Source organism: Saimiri boliviensis, chromosome 21 (genome assembly GCF_048565385.1).
Source record: "Saimiri boliviensis isolate mSaiBol1 chromosome 21, mSaiBol1.pri, whole genome shotgun sequence".
Lineage (NCBI taxonomy): Eukaryota > Metazoa > Chordata > Mammalia > Primates > Cebidae > Saimiri > Saimiri boliviensis.
Genome location: NC_133469.1, coordinates 5,687,003 through 5,705,247, shown reverse-complemented (window position 1 = coordinate 5,705,247; position 18,245 = coordinate 5,687,003). Strand labels below are relative to the sequence as shown.

General features: G+C 54.4%; 1 protein-coding gene across 4 annotated transcripts in view; it reads right to left on the bottom strand.

The window, feature by feature from the left end:
- TBC1D22A (TBC1 domain family member 22A) overlaps positions 1-18,245 on the bottom strand; it is a 366,614-nt gene that overhangs the window by 98,193 nt on the left and 250,176 nt on the right. For all 4 annotated transcript variants that reach the window (XM_074391214.1, XM_003932758.4, XM_074391215.1 and 1 more), the window contains one exon: positions 9,035-9,162. In XM_074391214.1, the coding sequence (XP_074247315.1) occupies positions 9,035-9,162 (128 nt within the window). The remainder of the gene's footprint in view (positions 1-9,034; positions 9,163-18,245) is intronic.

Here is an 18,245-nt window from a genome sequence, read left to right as displayed (position 1 = left end):
CTTCACAACCCCCATCAAGGAACTTCAGAAAGAACACAGATCTTCTCTATTGTAAATGTACAAGAAGGGACCCAAAGACGTTACACAAATCACTTTTCTTGCTCCAAGGACAGCTTGGTATTTTGTCTGCAGAGCGAGGAGAGACTGCCCCATGTGAAAAACCATGGAGGTTGACAGGGGTCCTGAGAGCCCGCCTGGGGAGTCAGTATTTCCCGGAGGCACCCAGACCGGACCATGGGGCCCTCACACACCTGTCGAAAGGTGCTGGAGCGAGCCAGGCCTGTGGAGGGAAGAAACCATCTCCCGCAGAGTCCTGGAGCCCCAAATAAGCTCTGATAAAACCCAAAGTGATTGAAGCATGAAGAAAGCAAGCTTAAAGTTGCTAAGGGCTTTCCAGACAGTTCTTTAAATACTGCTCTAAATCCCCATGACACTGACTTCATGGCTACTCTGAAGGAGTGGATATATCCATCTTCCAGCTCCTCCTTCCAAACACAGCAGCAGCAAGCCACGTCCTGCTGAATATTCTCATTTCAAAATCCCTCCCCAGCTGGCAGTGATGTATGCCCAATTCCTGTGGGTGGGCAGGCACGGAAAGCTTACGACCTCAAATCTTAATGGGCTCATGAGAAAGCACAATGTATGGAGACCAGCTTCTCCAACTTTACTAAATTGACCTGATCATCAGTTTCACTGACACCTGATCCACAGATCCAAGCTGTGGCACCTGGGACATTCAGGAGAGCCCCATGGGGTGTTGCCTGGCACACAGTGCAGAGGATCCAACAGGTACGCTACTTGGAGCACACTGTCCACCCTCACCCAGGCTTCCAAAGGAGCCAGAACAGCAGGTCCAAAGGACTCCTGGGGAAATACAGGGCTGAGGACACCCAGATGGCAGAGGAAATGAGTGACCAGCCAGTAAATCGCTCACATCCAGCACAAATCCCTAGCAACAGGAGCCAGAGGGAGGATCTCAGTACAGCACGGCACAGGACAGAGGCACAGAGCAGAGGGGTTCGGGGAAGGGCAGGGCCTGAGACAAACACAGCAATCGGCCCCCTACTCTGACCTGATGGCGAATGCCAGGCCGCAAAGCCTTGGCAATACCCTTCTGCCCAAGTGCCCAGCTCCCTGGGCTGCTATGATGACGGAGGGTGAAAGGGGGACCCCTGCCCTGCTCAGGCTCCTCCCCAGCACCCACCCCAGATAAAATGCAACATCTGGGCAAGGCATGCAGAGCCTCCCACGTGGCCCCAACTGAGTCTGGCAGCCTCAGTCCTGCCCTGGCATCCAAATAACCCTGGTACAGCCACACTCAACCGCACCTCACACAGAGCATGCTGCACCCACCTACCCCTCAGAGACTTGGAATGCTCTTCCTCGGGGCAACCCAGCTCTCACTTTCTGGACACCTGCTCTGTGCCCTGTGGAGGGACCCTCTTTGCACCCTTCCACCCTCCTCCTCCTGCTCAGTTGCAGCTCAGCACCAACCCTGCTCACGTCTCCCCAGGAAGTGTCCCCCACCCCTGGGAAGATGAGGTGCCCACCCACATCCCCAGAACACCTGGGCACCTGTATCACATTCTTGCTAATGGCCGCCAGCCAGACTGTGAAACGGCAGCCAGCAGGGGCTGCTGCCTTAGATAGGGCCCCCATTGGTGTCTGTCTCCACGGCGGCTTTTCCTAACCACACTGGGTCTCTCACCTGGAGCACCACAGGCGTGCTGCGCCTCTCCAGCCAGCCCGGGGGCAGCCACATCCTGGCCCTGACCGCGTCCTGGCCCTAACCTCGGGCCCCTCGCCCTGCCCTGCCTGCTACTCCCCACACGCTTCACCTGTTCTGTCCTGGCCCAGGCACTCGAGACCTGAAACATTCTCCCACTGGAACCACCACGTGGCGCAGATCTCAATTCAGGGCCCGTCCCCCACGCCTGGCCACCCTCCCTAAGGGCCGGCCTTCCTGGCCTCATCACTGAAAAAAAAAAGTGCCTGAGAGATGTTGTTAGTTTGCTGTCAGCATCCGTCTCTGGGAAAAGCGCCCTCGACAGCAGGCCCAGATTTCCCGTGGCTGTGCCTGAGTGCTAAGAACAGAGCCCGACCCGGAGCAGTCGCCAATAACTGCACATGGGCTGACTGAGTCTGGGCGCAAGGTGGCCAGGATCAAGCTCTGCCCTGAGAGATATGAGGGACATCTGCAAAGTGCAGCCCCCCCACCTCCAGCTACCTGCTGAGGCACCCACCCCAGGGACGGCCAGGCTTATACTGGTCACGCTGAAGAAAATGAATACAATGAAGAGATTTCACATAATCTAGTGAACAAGGAGCAGGTGCCACGACGATGCATCGGTGGCAGAACAGGCTGCTTCTTGATCGAGGCTACCTCTAGATGTGTCTCAGGGCCTGCAGGGGTCTGTGTGGCCGCTCTCAGCAGCGGACAGATGGGGGTTCCATCAGGCAGCCAGCATTCCACATGCCTGGAGGCCCTGGCCCTGGCCCTGACCTCTACCCCATTCCCCTGGCTGGCATGTCTGGTGTCCTGGACTGTGGGGCTGCATCTCAGAAATGGCACCGCCAAACTGCCAGACCCACAGGGCACAGGAGGAATGCAATCACAGAGCTCCTCCCTCATGGAAATCTGAACGCTGCAACGCTGAGTCCCAATGTCACTGTATCTATTCTCTCTCTCTTCCTCTGGAACAGGCTGACAAAGTACCAGTTCCACAGACCGGGAGCCACAGCGCCCCCACTGCCACAGCACACCGACAGCAGCTCTGGCCAGACGGAGCTGTGGACTGGCAGTGGCAGCCCTGGCCCCCGGCCTCTGCCCCAGCCATCCATGGCCTGGAGTAACCCAGAGACCGGAAACCCATTCGCATGGTGCCTCAGCAGGGCCCTGGGGCCCAGCATGCCTCATGGGAGGCAAAAATACAAGCAACTGGGACACAGTATGAAAGGGAAGGGGGACCCTGGGCAAAGCGCTTACACTCCTAGACCCCCAGTTACACTTTCTATAAAAACTTAGTGACAATCACTGCCTGGCAATAAAGCCCAGAATGTGAACAGCACAGCTGGCGAAACCCCAGTGATACGGGCTGTGGGGAGACAATCTGACCTGACGCCGACTCTGCACGTGGTGTGAGGCCGGGCGCTTGCTATCGGTCAGGGCTGGCGACCAACCACGGCTCGCTGGTGCCTCAGTAGCAAGTCTCACGGGGACACAGCCAGGCCCGCTGTCCACGTCTGTGGCTGCTTCTGTGCCATGACAGCAGAGAAGTTGTGAAAAAGTCCACACGACCCGCAAGCCTGAAGTGTTTACTATCTAGCCCTTTACAGAAAAGGTCTGCCAATTATCACAGGAAAAGCCTTCCTCGGAACCAGCAGCAGCCCCTCACGGTGAGCACCAGGAACTCGCTCGCCCATGATACACAGGTAAACATTGAATTAGGGCAGAAACGCCCTCCGTCCGAGCTCAGGACGCCGCAGAGAACACGGACCCACTAGGGCTTTTGTGAAATACTCACATAAGCCTTTTCCTTAAAAGATCCAGATCTGTTTGGCAACCAGTGGGCAATTTGGAGCCTCCATGTATAAAAGCATTCTGGCCACAGATTCTCACACTCCACGCCCCTCCAAAGCACCTGCCCTGGGGCATGGAGTGGGAGGACTCCCCCTCAGCAGGAGTCCACCCTGAGCTCGCTGTGAATAAGCTCAGACCCCCAGGAGAGGAGGCAAATCATAGAGGAATGACCAGATCCAAAGCCCAGGGAGACAAGTGCCATCTCTCATCCCCTGCAATTTACAGCCAGGCCTGTGTGAGGAGCGCGGGGAGTGATGATTAAAGATACACTTCGGGATATGGGCAGTAGAAGTGTCACAATTAAAATTCAAGTGGCCTTCTGGATATCACTAGAAAGGAATTTAATAAATGTCTTAAGCCAAATGAAGTCATCTTGCAATACTCACCTGGCAAAAGTAAGTGTATCCTTTTCTTAGAAAAAAGAATCAAATCACTGGGGAATAGGAAAAGTACAGCTTGGAGATGTTCGCCGTTCCCCAGAGAGTCCCTCCCCCGCTCACAGGATGTGTGAGGAGCCACTCTGAAGCCGAGTAAGTAACCGATGAGAGTGTCCACAAGGCCCTGGAGGCAACAGGGGATCTCAACGAGAGGTGGCCTTCGCCAAACTGGAAATGGAAACTCCCAGGCCCAGGAGGCCAGCTTCGCTGAGGCTCACTCGCCAATCCACAGAGGACAGGGACACCCTATTCAGAGCCCTGAATGCTCCCTAAGTCACTGGAACGTAGGGAAAAGAGCCTGGCTTTTGCATGTCCTGTCAGAATCTGTTCTATTTCATTCCAGGGCTTACCCCGCCTGCCCCTTTGCTGCGGAGTCACAGCCCTGCATGGGGTAACCTTGCACAGGACCCCGCATCCTCACCTCCCTACACTGACAAACAATCCCAGCAGCCTCGTGAGCCCAGGGATCACCCGCTGGGGGATCAGCCGCCCCGTGTTCTAACTGCCCGCTATCTGAGCTTCCGTCTCCCTTCAGAGTCACACTTCTCAGACTTACTGATGCCCTCTGACCCCACTTACTCGATGCCCCCTCATCCTGGCTGAATTCACCCCCACACACCTGCTCTCAGCCATCAGTGACCACTGCTGATGCAGGGTTGGGTCTGTGTCCCCACCAAATCGCCCATGGAATTGTAATACCCGATACTGGAGGTGGTGATGAGATCAGGTGGTCAGACTCACATGAGTGGTTTAACACCACCCTTCACAGTGGGTGGTGTGAGCCCTTCCTCACTTTCTGGCCCTGCAAGATGCTCCAGGCTAGCTTGTCCACTCCTGCCCAGCTCTAGTCAGCCCCTTCTCCACAGAACCCGGGTTCCTTTTACTGGAGAGCAGAATTGGAAACCAACATCCAGGTAGCAGGTGCGTTCATTACTCCTGGGGTGTCATTGCTTCCAGGCCCTCAGCTGACAGCAAGGACATGCATGCGTGAGCTGATGTACATGTATGTCCATGTCTCTACCCGCGTCCACGTATAGCTGCTATCCTTTAATGAGTGAGGTGCGAGTTCACACTGGCCATGCACGTGTGAGCTGACACACATGTAGGTACATGTCTCTGCCTGCATCCACGTGTAGCCACCTGTACCCACCTCAGGGAGTGAAGCGTGAGTTCACAGAGGTGTCTCCGACTTCACTCCCACCACACTGGTGGCTCTGAGGAGACGATCCTCCAGGTAACAGTGTCCCGTGTCCTGGGTGCCCACAGCATCCTCTCCCCGCACCTTCACCTGCCTCACCCCTCCCTTCACTCGGGTTCCAGCTCGCACGTCCACAGAGAGGCTGTCTCCACTCCCTACCACTAAAAGCAGCCCGCAAAGCCCTCTGCCCCCTGAGCGCGGCCCCCATGTTCATACCGCCGGCATCCCTGCCTCTGCTCCTTCCACACCAGGGGGACCACAAAAGCGGGCTCAGCCCTGCTCCTGGGTTCCAGGCGTCTCCCTCCGTACCCATCTGTGTGACTGGTTTTAAAATGCCACTTTCCTCTCATTCTTTACTCAGAAATGACCCCTGGCTTCCTGACGTCATTGTCTTTGCAGCATCTGTGACTCACTCGCACAGAGCCCTGCCTGCCGCACGCACATCCGGCCTCCGTTCCTGATCTCCCACGAGAAAGTAAGCGCCGTGAGGACAGGGAGGTCCCTGTCTGGCGTCCTGGGTCTCCCCAGTCCCAGCATGATGTAGTGCACAGCAGGCTCTCAACGCTTGCTTCTGGAATAAATATTCATATCGAGGGAGGCTGCTGATCAGAGATGGAGACATGCAGCGCCCAGCCACGCAGTTCCCCAGGGAGCTGGCCAACGTGCCTGCTGGCGAGGCCTTCCGACCCACTCTCAAGTGGCAGCTACAGAGGCTGTTCCTGCTTCACCCCTTATTCCTGACCTTTAACATTACAAGTTTTTTCTGAATTAATGAAAGAAGAGAACACGTGCTCATCAATATCAGGCCCACCTGCCTCCTCAGAGCAACTGATTACTGGAACACTTTCCCTCGTGGCTGACGCCTGGTCTCAGACAGTACAACAGAGGTCACACACGTGGCCTTGGGACACTGCTGGAGGAGCGATGCTGGGGAAGTTCATACGAGCAAGGCATCCGTGCTCTGAAGGCTGAGGAGCTACCGGGACATTCCTGCCTTCGATGTACCTCTGACCTTAGCAAACTACAGCTCTCAGAGAATAAGACTCTGCTTGCCTGGTGCCCAGACAGCCAGAGGGTTCAGCAGAGCCCACAGCCACCCTCCCTCCAAAGGGGTCATCCCACATGGGAGTGAGAGGGCAGCTCGTAGCCAGCACCGAGGAGCTAGGGCCATGGTGAGGGGGTGCCTTAGGGAACCCTAATGGAGGCAAGCCACCCCAAAACCATCAGCAGCACGGACTGGCACTGCATCCTCAGACCCAGGAGCAGCCCAGCTCAGCACCAAGTACTCAAAGCATAGCCTGTGCCACAGCAGTGAGACCTGAAGCACCCAGCTGATCATGTTCCTGGCAACTTCACACTGCTTTTCTTCATGCACTGTGCAGCAAAGCCCCACATGACGATGGAAGGATGTATGTCCAATACATCGAGGACATATGTCCACCGTGTTGAAGAAGAGGCTCCAGAGCAGAGCACTGAGGACTTGGGACAGGGAAATGGAACAAGAGCGCCTGGCTAAGTGGCAACAAGGAACTTAAGAGCGGACCCAGTCAGCTCTCCAGCTGCCAACCAACAGCAAAGGAAAGAAGCCCAGAGATCTCTGTCTTGCTGAAGGCGGGAGACATCCAGAGATCTGAGAGTAGGGTCTGGTCTTAGACGGTTGGGTGTGTCTTTGCTGCTGTCCAAAATGGGGGTAAAAAGGAAAGCTGGCATCCATGTTTGACAGAGGACCCCAACTGGCTCTCACGGGCTTGGGTTCTTCCAGGAGCTGGGACTGCCTCCCCACGGCCACTGCAGGCATCCATGAGGGGACATGCGACCCCCAGGGTGGAGGGTCATTCCCTCCCATCTGGGCTATCTCTGCATAACTGGCCCTTCTTCCATGCCTTTCGTCATGCTCACACAACGCATCTCATTCATTTTTATATGCCACCTAGTTCAGGGCCTGGGACAGCGTCAGTGCTTCTAAACAACCTTTTATTGACATGTGTCCCAAGAGGATTTTAAGCTACCTTGTAAGGGGTTAAAGAGTAACTGAAACCTGCAATGGCTCAGCTAATAAACACCCTAGTTTAGGGGAGAGTAATCACCCGATGGCTTTCCTATGATTACTATGTATTTTCATTGCCAAAAGATGCAATACAATTTCATGGTTACTTGGCCCTGTAAAATAGAAATACCCCCAATTTTTAAGATATGAAGAGGTTTATAACCAGGGTACTGTCAGTTCAAGAATGAGTCCCTGGTACAAATGAGTCAATTCATGACAAAATTTAATTTCAAGAAAATTAACTCAATAAAGATGCCACAACTGTGCTTAAAGTTTTAATACCTATTAGGAGTTTTAGGGAGGCGGTGCAGAACGTGGGCAAGCCGATCCATTTTTTGGCTCCTTAAAAATGCGATTGACTTAATACCTAATTTATTCGTAATGGGGACAGTATTACAAGGAACTCTGTGTTTAATGAGGGAGGTCTGGGTCTCAAACAGCCTAACCAATCACAAAAATGGAGAGCATTAGCAATTTACAGGATATTAAGTTTTGTTTCCTGTAATATTATGGAGAGCCGATTAATAGCACTAGACTGACAGCTACTTTAACCAGACAGCCCAAGGTAAGGCTTTATGTCCCAGCAAATGCTGCTGGCCAGAAATTCTGCAGCTGCCAAACACTTAGAAGAGCAAAACCCAAGTGGGGAACTTCAATGACAGCCTGCCGACTGGTGATCATTTCCCGCCCCCAGCATCAGCCTCCAGGGGCAGCTGGCCCCCTGCAAAGCCAGAACACACAGCCCATGAAAGGCTGTGCTCACTGCAGTAAAAAGCCTGGCTCTTGAGGTGTCGGGATGAAAAGCACCCATATGCGTCTCTCTTTAGCACTCTGTAGATTTGGTTCCTAATCCCACATAATGGTGCCTGCTATTTGTAACTGATGATGAAAGGCTGGCACATAAGACCCCCCCCCCCCCACAGCACCGCCTCCGCTTCGGCAAACATCTCCAACAAAATGAAAAGGTGCTAGAATAAGTGACAGGACACTCAAGCGAACAGAGGTGGCTTCTTCCAGAAAACTCAATCTCCTCAAGAACTGAATTTCATCAAAACTGGTGAAGAGTAGAAAATTTCATGCTGCACTGAATCTGTGATTTTAAAAAATCTTTATTACACGCAACTCAAAATATAGACAAGGTGTGAGTCCCGAACGTGAGTTTTTTGGCAGAAGTAGCTCAAACTCACAGCAGTCACTAGCACCCCGCGCATGCTCCCAGCGCACTGCTCAGAACGTAACTTGCCAGCGAGCACATCGCCACGCAGGCAGAATGAAACAGCCACAAACAGAACGGCCTGAAGTTCTTTTCCCTGTTTTACATCTATTTATTTATTCATTTATTCTTTATTTATTTGTTTGAGACGGATTCTCGCTCTGTCTCCAGGCTGGAGTGCAATGGCACGATCTTGGCTTCCTGCAACCTCTGCCGCCTGGGGTTCAAGAGATGCTCATGCCTCAGCGTCCGAGTAGCTAAGACTACAGGTGATTTTTCTGTATTTTTTGTATTTTTAATAGAGACAGGGTTTTACCATGTTGCCCATGATTGGTCTCAAACTCCTGAGCTCGGGCAATCCATCTGCCTCGGCCTCCCAAAGTGCTGGGATTTACAGGCATGAGCCACTGTGCCTGGCCAAAAGCATTCTTTCTACGGATCATATTTCAATGGAGAGAGTGCAAAACCAAATGCAGCACACAGGCCCAGGGCAGAAGGCAACAGGAAACGGCCGGGCTGCCGGCACCCACAGCAGGGAGGGGCGCGAAGCAGAGCTCACCTGGTAGGTGTCCCACAGGCGGATGGTGCAGCGCAGGGGCACCTCCCTCATCAGCAGGTTGTTCATCCAGCGGAAGGCAAACTGCAGGTATGTCACCTCGTGCTGGTCCAGGTGCCGGTGCACTGGCTCTGCACAAAACAAACACAGGCCCCGAGGCTGTCAGGGGAGCACTCTGGAGGCACTGGCACCCAGTTCACTTGTGCCCCCAAGGCCCTGCACCCGCCTCAGAAGCCCACTCCGACAGGGAATCCCAAACGGCAACCGCTGAGGAGCAAAGAACGGAATCTATTGACAAGAGACGACAGCTGTCCCTTCCCAGAGGAAAGGGAAAGATGGTGGCCCTGCCGATGTGATGACTATAATCATGGCCAGGTTCAGGCGCTTCATGCCCTAACACCCAGGAAGATGGGGCGGGGGGGGACGGGCTGGGGTCAGGGTGTCCACAGATAGGTGCTCTTTCCCCTATTCCACAGAAGCTCCACAGACCCAAGCTGGTGTCCAGAGGGACTTAAAGACACACAGGAGATAAGCTTGCCTGCTCCCCGAGAGGAGCCCAATCTTGTCCAGGGAAATGCTCCACCTGGACCTGGACCCAACAGTTGAGCGGGTGGGTGGGACACGAGCACGGCAGGCCCGGTGGACGACACCCCTGCATTCCAGGATGAGGACACGCCTGAAGACAGCTGCGCCTCTGGAAAGAGCCAGGCTTTCCCAAGATTCACTCCCAGAAGCACGCGCTCCACACCACCACGTGTGCTCCCGCCGTCCAGCTGTGGTGGGCGGCAGCCTGAGCTCGGGCCCTGCACTCCCTGCCTCACCCGCTGCTGAGTCCTGGAGCTGTCACTCCTGGAAGGAAAGTCCCGGTGATCGTGGTGCCTACGCTCCTCTTTCCCAGGTTCTGCCCATGAAGTCCTACTCTAAAGAGCCTAGAAGAACGGATGCTCCTTTATACAAACAAATAATAATTGCTGATGATTGCCAAATTGAGCCAGATTGTGCATCCTTGATTTTTAGAACACAGGTGCACCCCAGGGGTGCTGACTGCCCTCTTTCTGTGCTACCCCTACTTCCGAGTTACACCTTCCTTCTCTCCATGCTTACCTCACCCTGGCCTGCCCTGAGAAAAGATCCTATAAAACTTCACAGGGATCTCCATTCAATCCCTCAAAGAAAGTTCTAGAAATGACAAACAAATACCAGAGAAAAGCTAGTATTCTGTAGACTGGTTTGTTTCACTCCAGTCAATGGTGACTTGCAATATTTCAGCAACAAGTGAGAAGCAGGGGGAGGAGGAATAGCAGGGTCCATCAGTAGCGCCCTGAACCTGAAGGGCCAGGAGCTCGGCCAGGACACGTAAATGCCTGCCTGGACATCAGGGCCGCGGGACTGGGAGCTGCCGTCCCTTAAGGACAGGGGTTGGTTTCCAAGAAGGCTCTGCCAGGCTGGCCCTGGGAAAGCACAGGCGGCTCTTTTCCCCATGATGGGACCCTGCTGGTGACGGAAGCTGGTCCCTTCACTGTCTCTGTCTTCACCGTCTCCCTCCTCCCCTAAACCTCTGCTGTCCTCGGCTGACCAGGGCAAGCGTGCAGGGCTGGGTGTCAGGGACGCCCGCAGGGTGAGGCCCTGGTTCACACTTTGGGGTAGATACAGCAACACACGCTCTACTCCCACACGATAGTGAATAATTAACTCTGGAAACTGCAGAACTGGACGGAGCAGAACAGCAAACGCTCCCCTCTGAGCCCCAGGGGCAAGCCTGGGAGGAAGTCACAAGGGAGGCTGGACTGTCTTGCCACAACCCCACAGGACTGCCCATCAGGAGGCTGTCTGGACCCACAGGCACCCATACACCCACCACTGCGTGCTGCCTCTGCAGTGGCAAACGTGAGCACCAGGGCTCCGGCCCTGCAGAGAACAGGTACAAGCTGGCCAGGCAGGCCAGGCAAGCAGGTGGAGGCGGGGTCCCCGGCAGCAGGGCAGCCTGCACCGCAGCTCCTCCAGCTGGCATCTCCTCACTGCATGTACAGGAATTGCTACCACAGGGGGTTGGTCTGCTCTTTGCTCTATGAAAAGGCCTGGCACACACCACACAAACATGGCCACAGATGCCTGCATTTCTTCATCAGCAAGCCCACCTGTCTCCCCTGCCCCCAAGAGAGCTTCAACGTGGAATGTTTTGGTGGATGAGTGACTGGGAACGCTGATGCCCGATGTGACTCAGGGAACCTGACACTTCAGTGCTAGAGTCGGCTGCAAGCAGAGAGGGTCACACGCCAGCAGCTAGGAGAGCTGACTGTGAGCGAATGAAAATGTTATTTGTGTATTAAAACCAAAACCAATACGTAATATGCCATAAAGTCAATTCTCGTCATTAGTCGTTAGGATAAAATCTACGATTTCAATGAGACATCATCTTTGCACTGGGCCTATTCGAGCTCCATTGCCCAAGGCCCCCGGCACGTAGGCCAGGATTGCATCCCCTGCCTTGGAGGGGCTGAAAAACCCCCTCTGAAAGGAGCTGGGTGAAAAACACTGGAGTAGCCAGGGCCAGAGATGGCAGGGGCACAGGAAACGCATGGGCCCACTTTGGGGGTGAGGAGGGCCTGGCACCAGGGTGCAGTGGGCTTGGCAGTGAGTGACCCAAGGCAGTATCAAGTAGGGCTGGACATCATCATGTCTTCATCTTCCTCCTCCCCCTCGTTTTCATCGTCATTGCCTTGGGAGCTGTTAAACGCAGGTTCTGATCTTGACTCGGCATCAGACTCTTCCAGGTGGGATGTAGGAGGCTCCAGCGAAGATGCTGCCGTGCTGGTCAGACCTGTGCACTGGGACCTCCTCAGAGGGCAGGTCACACAGACGCGGCACCACGCAGGCTCACGGGCACAGGAAGGAGGGTCCCGGTGGCTCATGTGGGAGCTCCACACCGAGGGAGAGGGTGCTGCGTGCAGGTCCAGAGGCGGCATCAGCTTGTGGTTCGCTTAACAGCTTCCTTCTCATCAGCTGGCGCTTTATTAAAGGCATTTACTTTTTAAATAAAACTAACTTCACTATCAAGAAATGGCTCCCACAGTCTCTAAGTAAAGCGTAGTGCAGCAAGCAGAGGGAACAGAGCACGGCTGCCTGGGGGACCCTGAGGCCACAGCCCCAGCAGGATTTAATCTCACAGCTGCTCACCCCCCAGGGGACGAGCAAAAAGGGGGTGCCAGCAGGTGTCTTAGGATCCACACAAATGGCCCACAGAAGGAAGTCACAGTGCCTGAGAAAGGCGCCAGACTCCTTGGCCTTCACTGCTGCCCTCCCCTCAAACACTGTGCCTCCCGCAGTGGCACAAGGTGATCAACCATACCCACACCACCACGCAGGCTTCCCAGAGCCCCAGGCTCAGCCTCACAGCAGGCTTCCAACAGGGCACCTGTCTCTGCCCAGTGCCAGGCTACCCGGACATCAAAACTCCTAGATGCTTCCAGAAACACCCCACACGGGGAGCCTTCCCCTCTTTTTGGTTCTATGCCCACCTCTATGGAAGCATTCATCACGAAAGTGGCATAAGTGCCCAGGGCCCCTGCCCACCCTGGGGTGTGAGCTGGTCAGGTATGGGTCCAGGTCTCTGTCACCTGTGTTTCCCGGCCCTCAGTACACACAGTGAGTGTCCGTGAGTGTCTGTCAGGTGCCTGTGATGAATGAATGAGCGGATGTATGAGTGCAAGGAGCAAACAGGTGACCGGAAGATGGACACATTCCCAGCCTGACCATCCTCCTCCTCTACTTCTGTTTCTCAACACAGCAACCACGAGGAGTCATCCAGCAACAAACACCCAGAACGGTATGTTGTTTTCAAAGAACTTACAGAATCATTTCCAACTTGAAGTTAATCTGTGGCTACAAAACTAAACCAACAGAAGAGACCCTGAGGGGGCTCCGCCGTCCAGGCCTGACCTCTGCCCGTGCCCCTCGGAGGGCAGAAGTCTACCCGAGCTGCCACCAGCCTCAGCTGCCTCCAGTGCACTAACACAGGGCATGCAGATTACTGTGGAATTCAAGTCTGATAAACACTTCAAGCCAGCCATTTAGAAAATGACTACATTTACTCAACCAGGCCCTTTGCACAGAAAAAAAGAATGAGCTTCCGTGAATATGCAGTTGGCTACCTGGGGAAGAGCAGCCAGAACAACAGTGACAGGGGAGGAAAAACCACTCCTGAAACAGAGCACCCGAGGAAGGAGGGGCCACGTAGGGCGGCAGGGACAGCAGCATGACAGCAGCGCTCCGGGGTAGGTGTCTGGCCTGGCAGGTGGGACTGGTTTCGCTGGCCTCTCCTGGCCCACAGCTCTGTGTGGACATCTGGGCTGCAGCAAGTGGGTGCCACCTTGCACTGGCATGAGTGAGGCTCTGCAGTGGAGATGGGCTGAGGTCAGCAGCCTGGGTTCCCCGAATGGATGTCCCATGCGCTCCAGAATCAAGCTGGCTTGGCCAGGCTGTGCTGGGTCACCCAGCAGACCACCTGCCATGGCCACCGTGGTCTCCTGCTGTGACACACAGCCACACCACGCATCCCTGTCTGGCCACGGCTCTGAAGGTGCTCCAGTGCTGCCAGGGCAGGGCCCCAGTGTACCAAGGCCACAGTAGGACAGTCACAGACGAATAACCAGGACACAGGTACAGAGCCCACATTTTACAAAGGAGGCTTCAAGCAAGCGGCTGACAGGGCTGCAGGGCCTCAGTTCTTCCCTGCGGATGTGCGTTCCCATCTGCTCGCTCTCCCCTCACTCCAGGCACCAATACAGTGAGAGCCAAGCCTGGTGTATGACGAGGCCTCTCAACCAAGCACTCACTGGGCCAGGCCCTGGGCCCGGCCGAGGGGACCCAGGGTGAGTGGGCCTTGCCAGAGGGTCTTAACCATTAGACGGTCACTTCCTCCAGGGCAGGGACTTTGCCCAGGCCCAGAGAGCAGCACCAAGGCAGGCTGTGGCCCATCCTGTGTGTGACGCATGCAGGGCACACACTTGTTAACTGGGCAGCCAGGCACCAGGGTGGCCTCTGCCATGGATGAGGACGAGGTGAACACTGGGAAGGTGAGCACCGCAGAGTCACACACAGAAGAGGAGCTGCGGCTCACCGGACCGGCCGGTCCCTGACCCACCCACAGCAGCTGCCCACCTGCATAGGGGGTTGGCATGTCCCCACCCGGGAAAACAGACAGCTGTACCACGGGCCTGGGAAGCAGACAACGCTCTCCTAACACAAACCGCCAAGAAGCAGATTTGAAAAATTGAACACACATTAATATTTCTGGAACACCTGTCATTACAGTAACTAAACAGAGTAAAATTTAACCCTTCCTGCCCTGCTTGCAGGGACTTAGGGGCGGAAGGCACAAGGCCACCAAGCCCTCAGCCCCTCCCTGAGGGACGCTGCCTTGAGAAGGAGCCCGTTCTGGCCGGAGCACAATGGCCAGCCGATCTGTACCGAACTCCACTGGACGGGGCCACGCACCTCACGCCCTGATCCTGGGGCCCCTTGCCCCTTACGTGTGAGGTGAGGCAGGTGAGGGACCTGTCCAAAGGTGCACATAAGGATGCAGCCAGGCCAAGATGGGCCTGAGGACTGTCCCCCTCTGTCCCCTTGAAATGACCCACACCACCAGAGCAAAGCATGGGCCCACCCTTGCGTCTCTGGGCACCTGCACCCTGGGCACAGCCACCTGCCCTCCTCAGGGCAAAGCCCAGTACATCTGCAAGGGCACCCAGTCATGAGGAATTGCCAGAAACCCGGGCACAGTGTCAACCTCACAAGGGCATAGGCAAGGCCTTTCCAGAACGAGAGCCTCCTTGTTCACTGGTTCCTTAAGGCGAGATTTACCAGAGGCCTCCGCACCCCAGGGCTGCCTCTGAAAGCAAAGCTGCAGGGAAGACAAGTCCTGTTTCTGCCCGCCAGGAACTCAGGAACTTGTAGGAACCAGAAAAGGCAAAAAGCCTTGCACTGCACCCAAATCACCAGCTCTCAGTGTCCCGAGGGCCTGGCCTTCTGCCTGGTGCAGGACCCTGAAACCCACGCCCACCCCGAGGTCACAGCAGCCACAGCAGGAGACCACAGTAGCCACGGCTAAATGCTCCGTGGCAAGTGCTCCACTGGGTCACCCAACACAGCCTGGCTAAGCTGACTTGATTCTGGAGCCCATGGAACATCCATCCAGAATGCACCGGGGAGTGTCCTTTTTCGCACGGAAATGGTCACTTCCCACGATTCCGTGGCTTCCGTGGCAGCGGGTCATGACGAATGTGGACGTGGCCAGCCAGCGCCTTACACCCCGTGACGTGCATCCTCCCATCTGGGCCCAGTGAAGGATGGGCTGCTAAACTCCAGGCATTACTTCCAATCTATACACATCAGAGTTGCAAATGTACATGCCGAAAGGATTCATTTTTCTTATTTTATAAGTAATTGCGAGCAGATGCTCTTTCACTGATAAAGGTAATTTGGCTGGCAATAATTCTGAATTTGAAATTTCCATTTCACTGGAAAGAAGAGTATACATACAATGAATGAGCAGGCAGATGTACTTACTGTCATATTTCAGGCTGAAAAGGTTTTTTCATAAAGCCCTTATGTGGCAGGGCAAGGCAATGTTACTGTAGAGTCACCAGGAAGAGATGTGTCATATTGGGAAGCCAGAGAAACAACCACAATATTTGTTGAACGCTTTTCTCAGCACTTTAAACAGCAGATCCACAGACCAAGAATTCTGCTGAAACATCTTGTCTTCTTGATTAAAAATAAAAATAAATTATGCAAACACACTGTGTCCCAGGATTTATGCTAAAAAGGAATAAGCATGTATCCCATTGACTTGGCATAAAAAACATACTGTGTATGCAGGACCAGACATGACTCAGATTTACCGCCCGAAGAGGAACGTAATTGCTCACACTTAGACACCTACAAGGAAAACCTTTCACCCCCTACACAAAGCTGAGAACAGACACAAATACCTCACGAGTTGGCTGGGAGGGGCACAAACAGGCTTTGATTTGGGGGGAAGAGTTCAGTTCTCTAATCAGTTAAAAAGATTAAAAACAACAACAGCAAAAGCCACTGCCAGTGAGCACAGGCCCCTCCTCACCAAGAAGCCCCTCGCCCTCAGCCCCTCCTCCTTTCTCAGATGCAAAGTTTGGTTTATGTCATCAACAGCTAAAAAAAGCCAGCTCCCAAACAGGCAGGGTCCAGTCACGCTCACCAGCCAGAACACCAAGGGCCGCTCACTGCCAAGGGCGGGCAGGAGGAGGGAAGGGCTGAGACCAAGCATGAACAGCAGCCCTGGCCCAGCCCACTCCGGGGGTCGGCGGCAGGGGAGCAAGGAAGCCATCTGGGGCTGACAGCTCAAGACAGCACAGGCCCAGGGCTGCACTGTGGCTACTCACCGAGGCCTCCGACAGGACAGAGGGTCTCACCCAGAAGGGCACAGGGCAGAGAGATGGAGCTCAAGAAAGAGAGTGGAATCCTGGACCCACGACTCCACTTTCCCAGCATGGGACACTCACTGGCAAATCCCTGCAGGCAAACAGGCAGGGCTCCCGCCTTCCCTGCACCAGGAGTGGCAGCTAGCAGGCCCCAGTCAAGAACCAGGCTGCCGGGAGGTCTTCTTCAGGCAGTAGACGAGTCTGGGCAGGACACTAGTGGGCACATGAAGGCCTGAGGTTGTAGAGGGAGGTGAGCTCCATCACATGGCCCCCATTCAGTCATCTGGCCTACACAATGAACTGCAAGAGAAACCCCGGGCACCAAGCTCTGAAGGGCTTTCTGGTTGGTGAACACATTGCTATGGCAGTGGAGTTAGAGCCCTGGCCCCATGGGGAGGTGTATGGAAGCTCTGCACCCAAACGAGCCCCAAGGGAAGGGGTATGGAAGCTCTGCGTCCCCAGGACCCTTGCAGATTCCACCCCATGCTTTTCTGCATTTGGCTGGTTCTCCCCGCCTGTACACAAAACTGGAATCGCAAGCACTGGGCTTTCTTGAGTTCCACGAGCCATTCTAAAGAATCATCGAACCTGGGCAAGTCATGGACACCAGTGAATTTACAGCCAGCTGGGCAGAGGTGCAGGTGGCCTGGGGACCACTGGGGTGTGGCTGGTGTCTGAAGCAAGGGTGATCTTGTTAAGGACTGTGCCCTTAGCTTATAGAGTCTGACACCAACTCCGGGATGTTAGCGTCAGGATCGTGCAGTGGAGTCCCACATTTGGGGACAAACAGAATGCTCCTGCCAGCAGCAAATAGCCCTGAGGGCTGAGATCTAACCAGACCGCAAGGCAGAGGCCACACTGCAAACACATTCCCCAAAAATAACTTCTCCACCGTTCATTTTAACATCAAGGTTGTGCCACACAACCGCTGTCTTCTCACACACTCAACACAAGGACAGGGTGAAGGCAGGTCAGACCCAAGACGCAGCTAAGCGAGCACAGGCAGGCGAGGCGAGTGGCTGCCAGTACAATCCCAGAAACAGGTCACACCAGATTCATTCCTGGCCCGTGAGGGACAGGGGCTGAGGGACAGGGACACGACCACTCACTCCCAGAATCTCAGCAAACATGAGCTTGGAGTAAAATTAAGCCTCCTGGCAGGCTGCAAAGAAATGGTGTTTATCTGACACCACAACACGCAATCTTTTCATCTCTAGAGAGGTACTGAGGTCTATTTCTTGACAGTAACATAATCTAAAATACAACTTCTTCTACAGTTACATGGAATTGAAGCAACGAGGTATTAAATCATTTTCACTTCACAGATGTGCTCTGAGCTACTCAGCAAACCAAACAGGGTCATTTTCATACGAGGAGGCTACAACAAATCTGATTTACTTCCTTTAAAAATGCAGATGACAGAGCTGCTTCCCTGGGTGCCTGAAACTGCAGGGGCCCCAGGGAACCCCAGTTGAACAGCTTCCTGGGGAAGAGGAGCAGGAAGGACAAAACAGTGAGAGCTGGAAGGCCGGCCTGGCCTCAGGCTCTGTCCCATCCCGCGCTTCTGGAAGGCTCACCCAGTCTTTAGCTTGTCTTTTTATTATAATAACAGTATCAACTAAACAGAGGATTCTAATTTTGGTAAAGTCCAATTTATTTGTCCAATTTTTTTTTTTGATTGTGCAGATTTTAATCGAAAACAAAGACTTTTTGTTTTAACCCATCAGGGAAATGAGCTGAATGGTCCCAGCCCC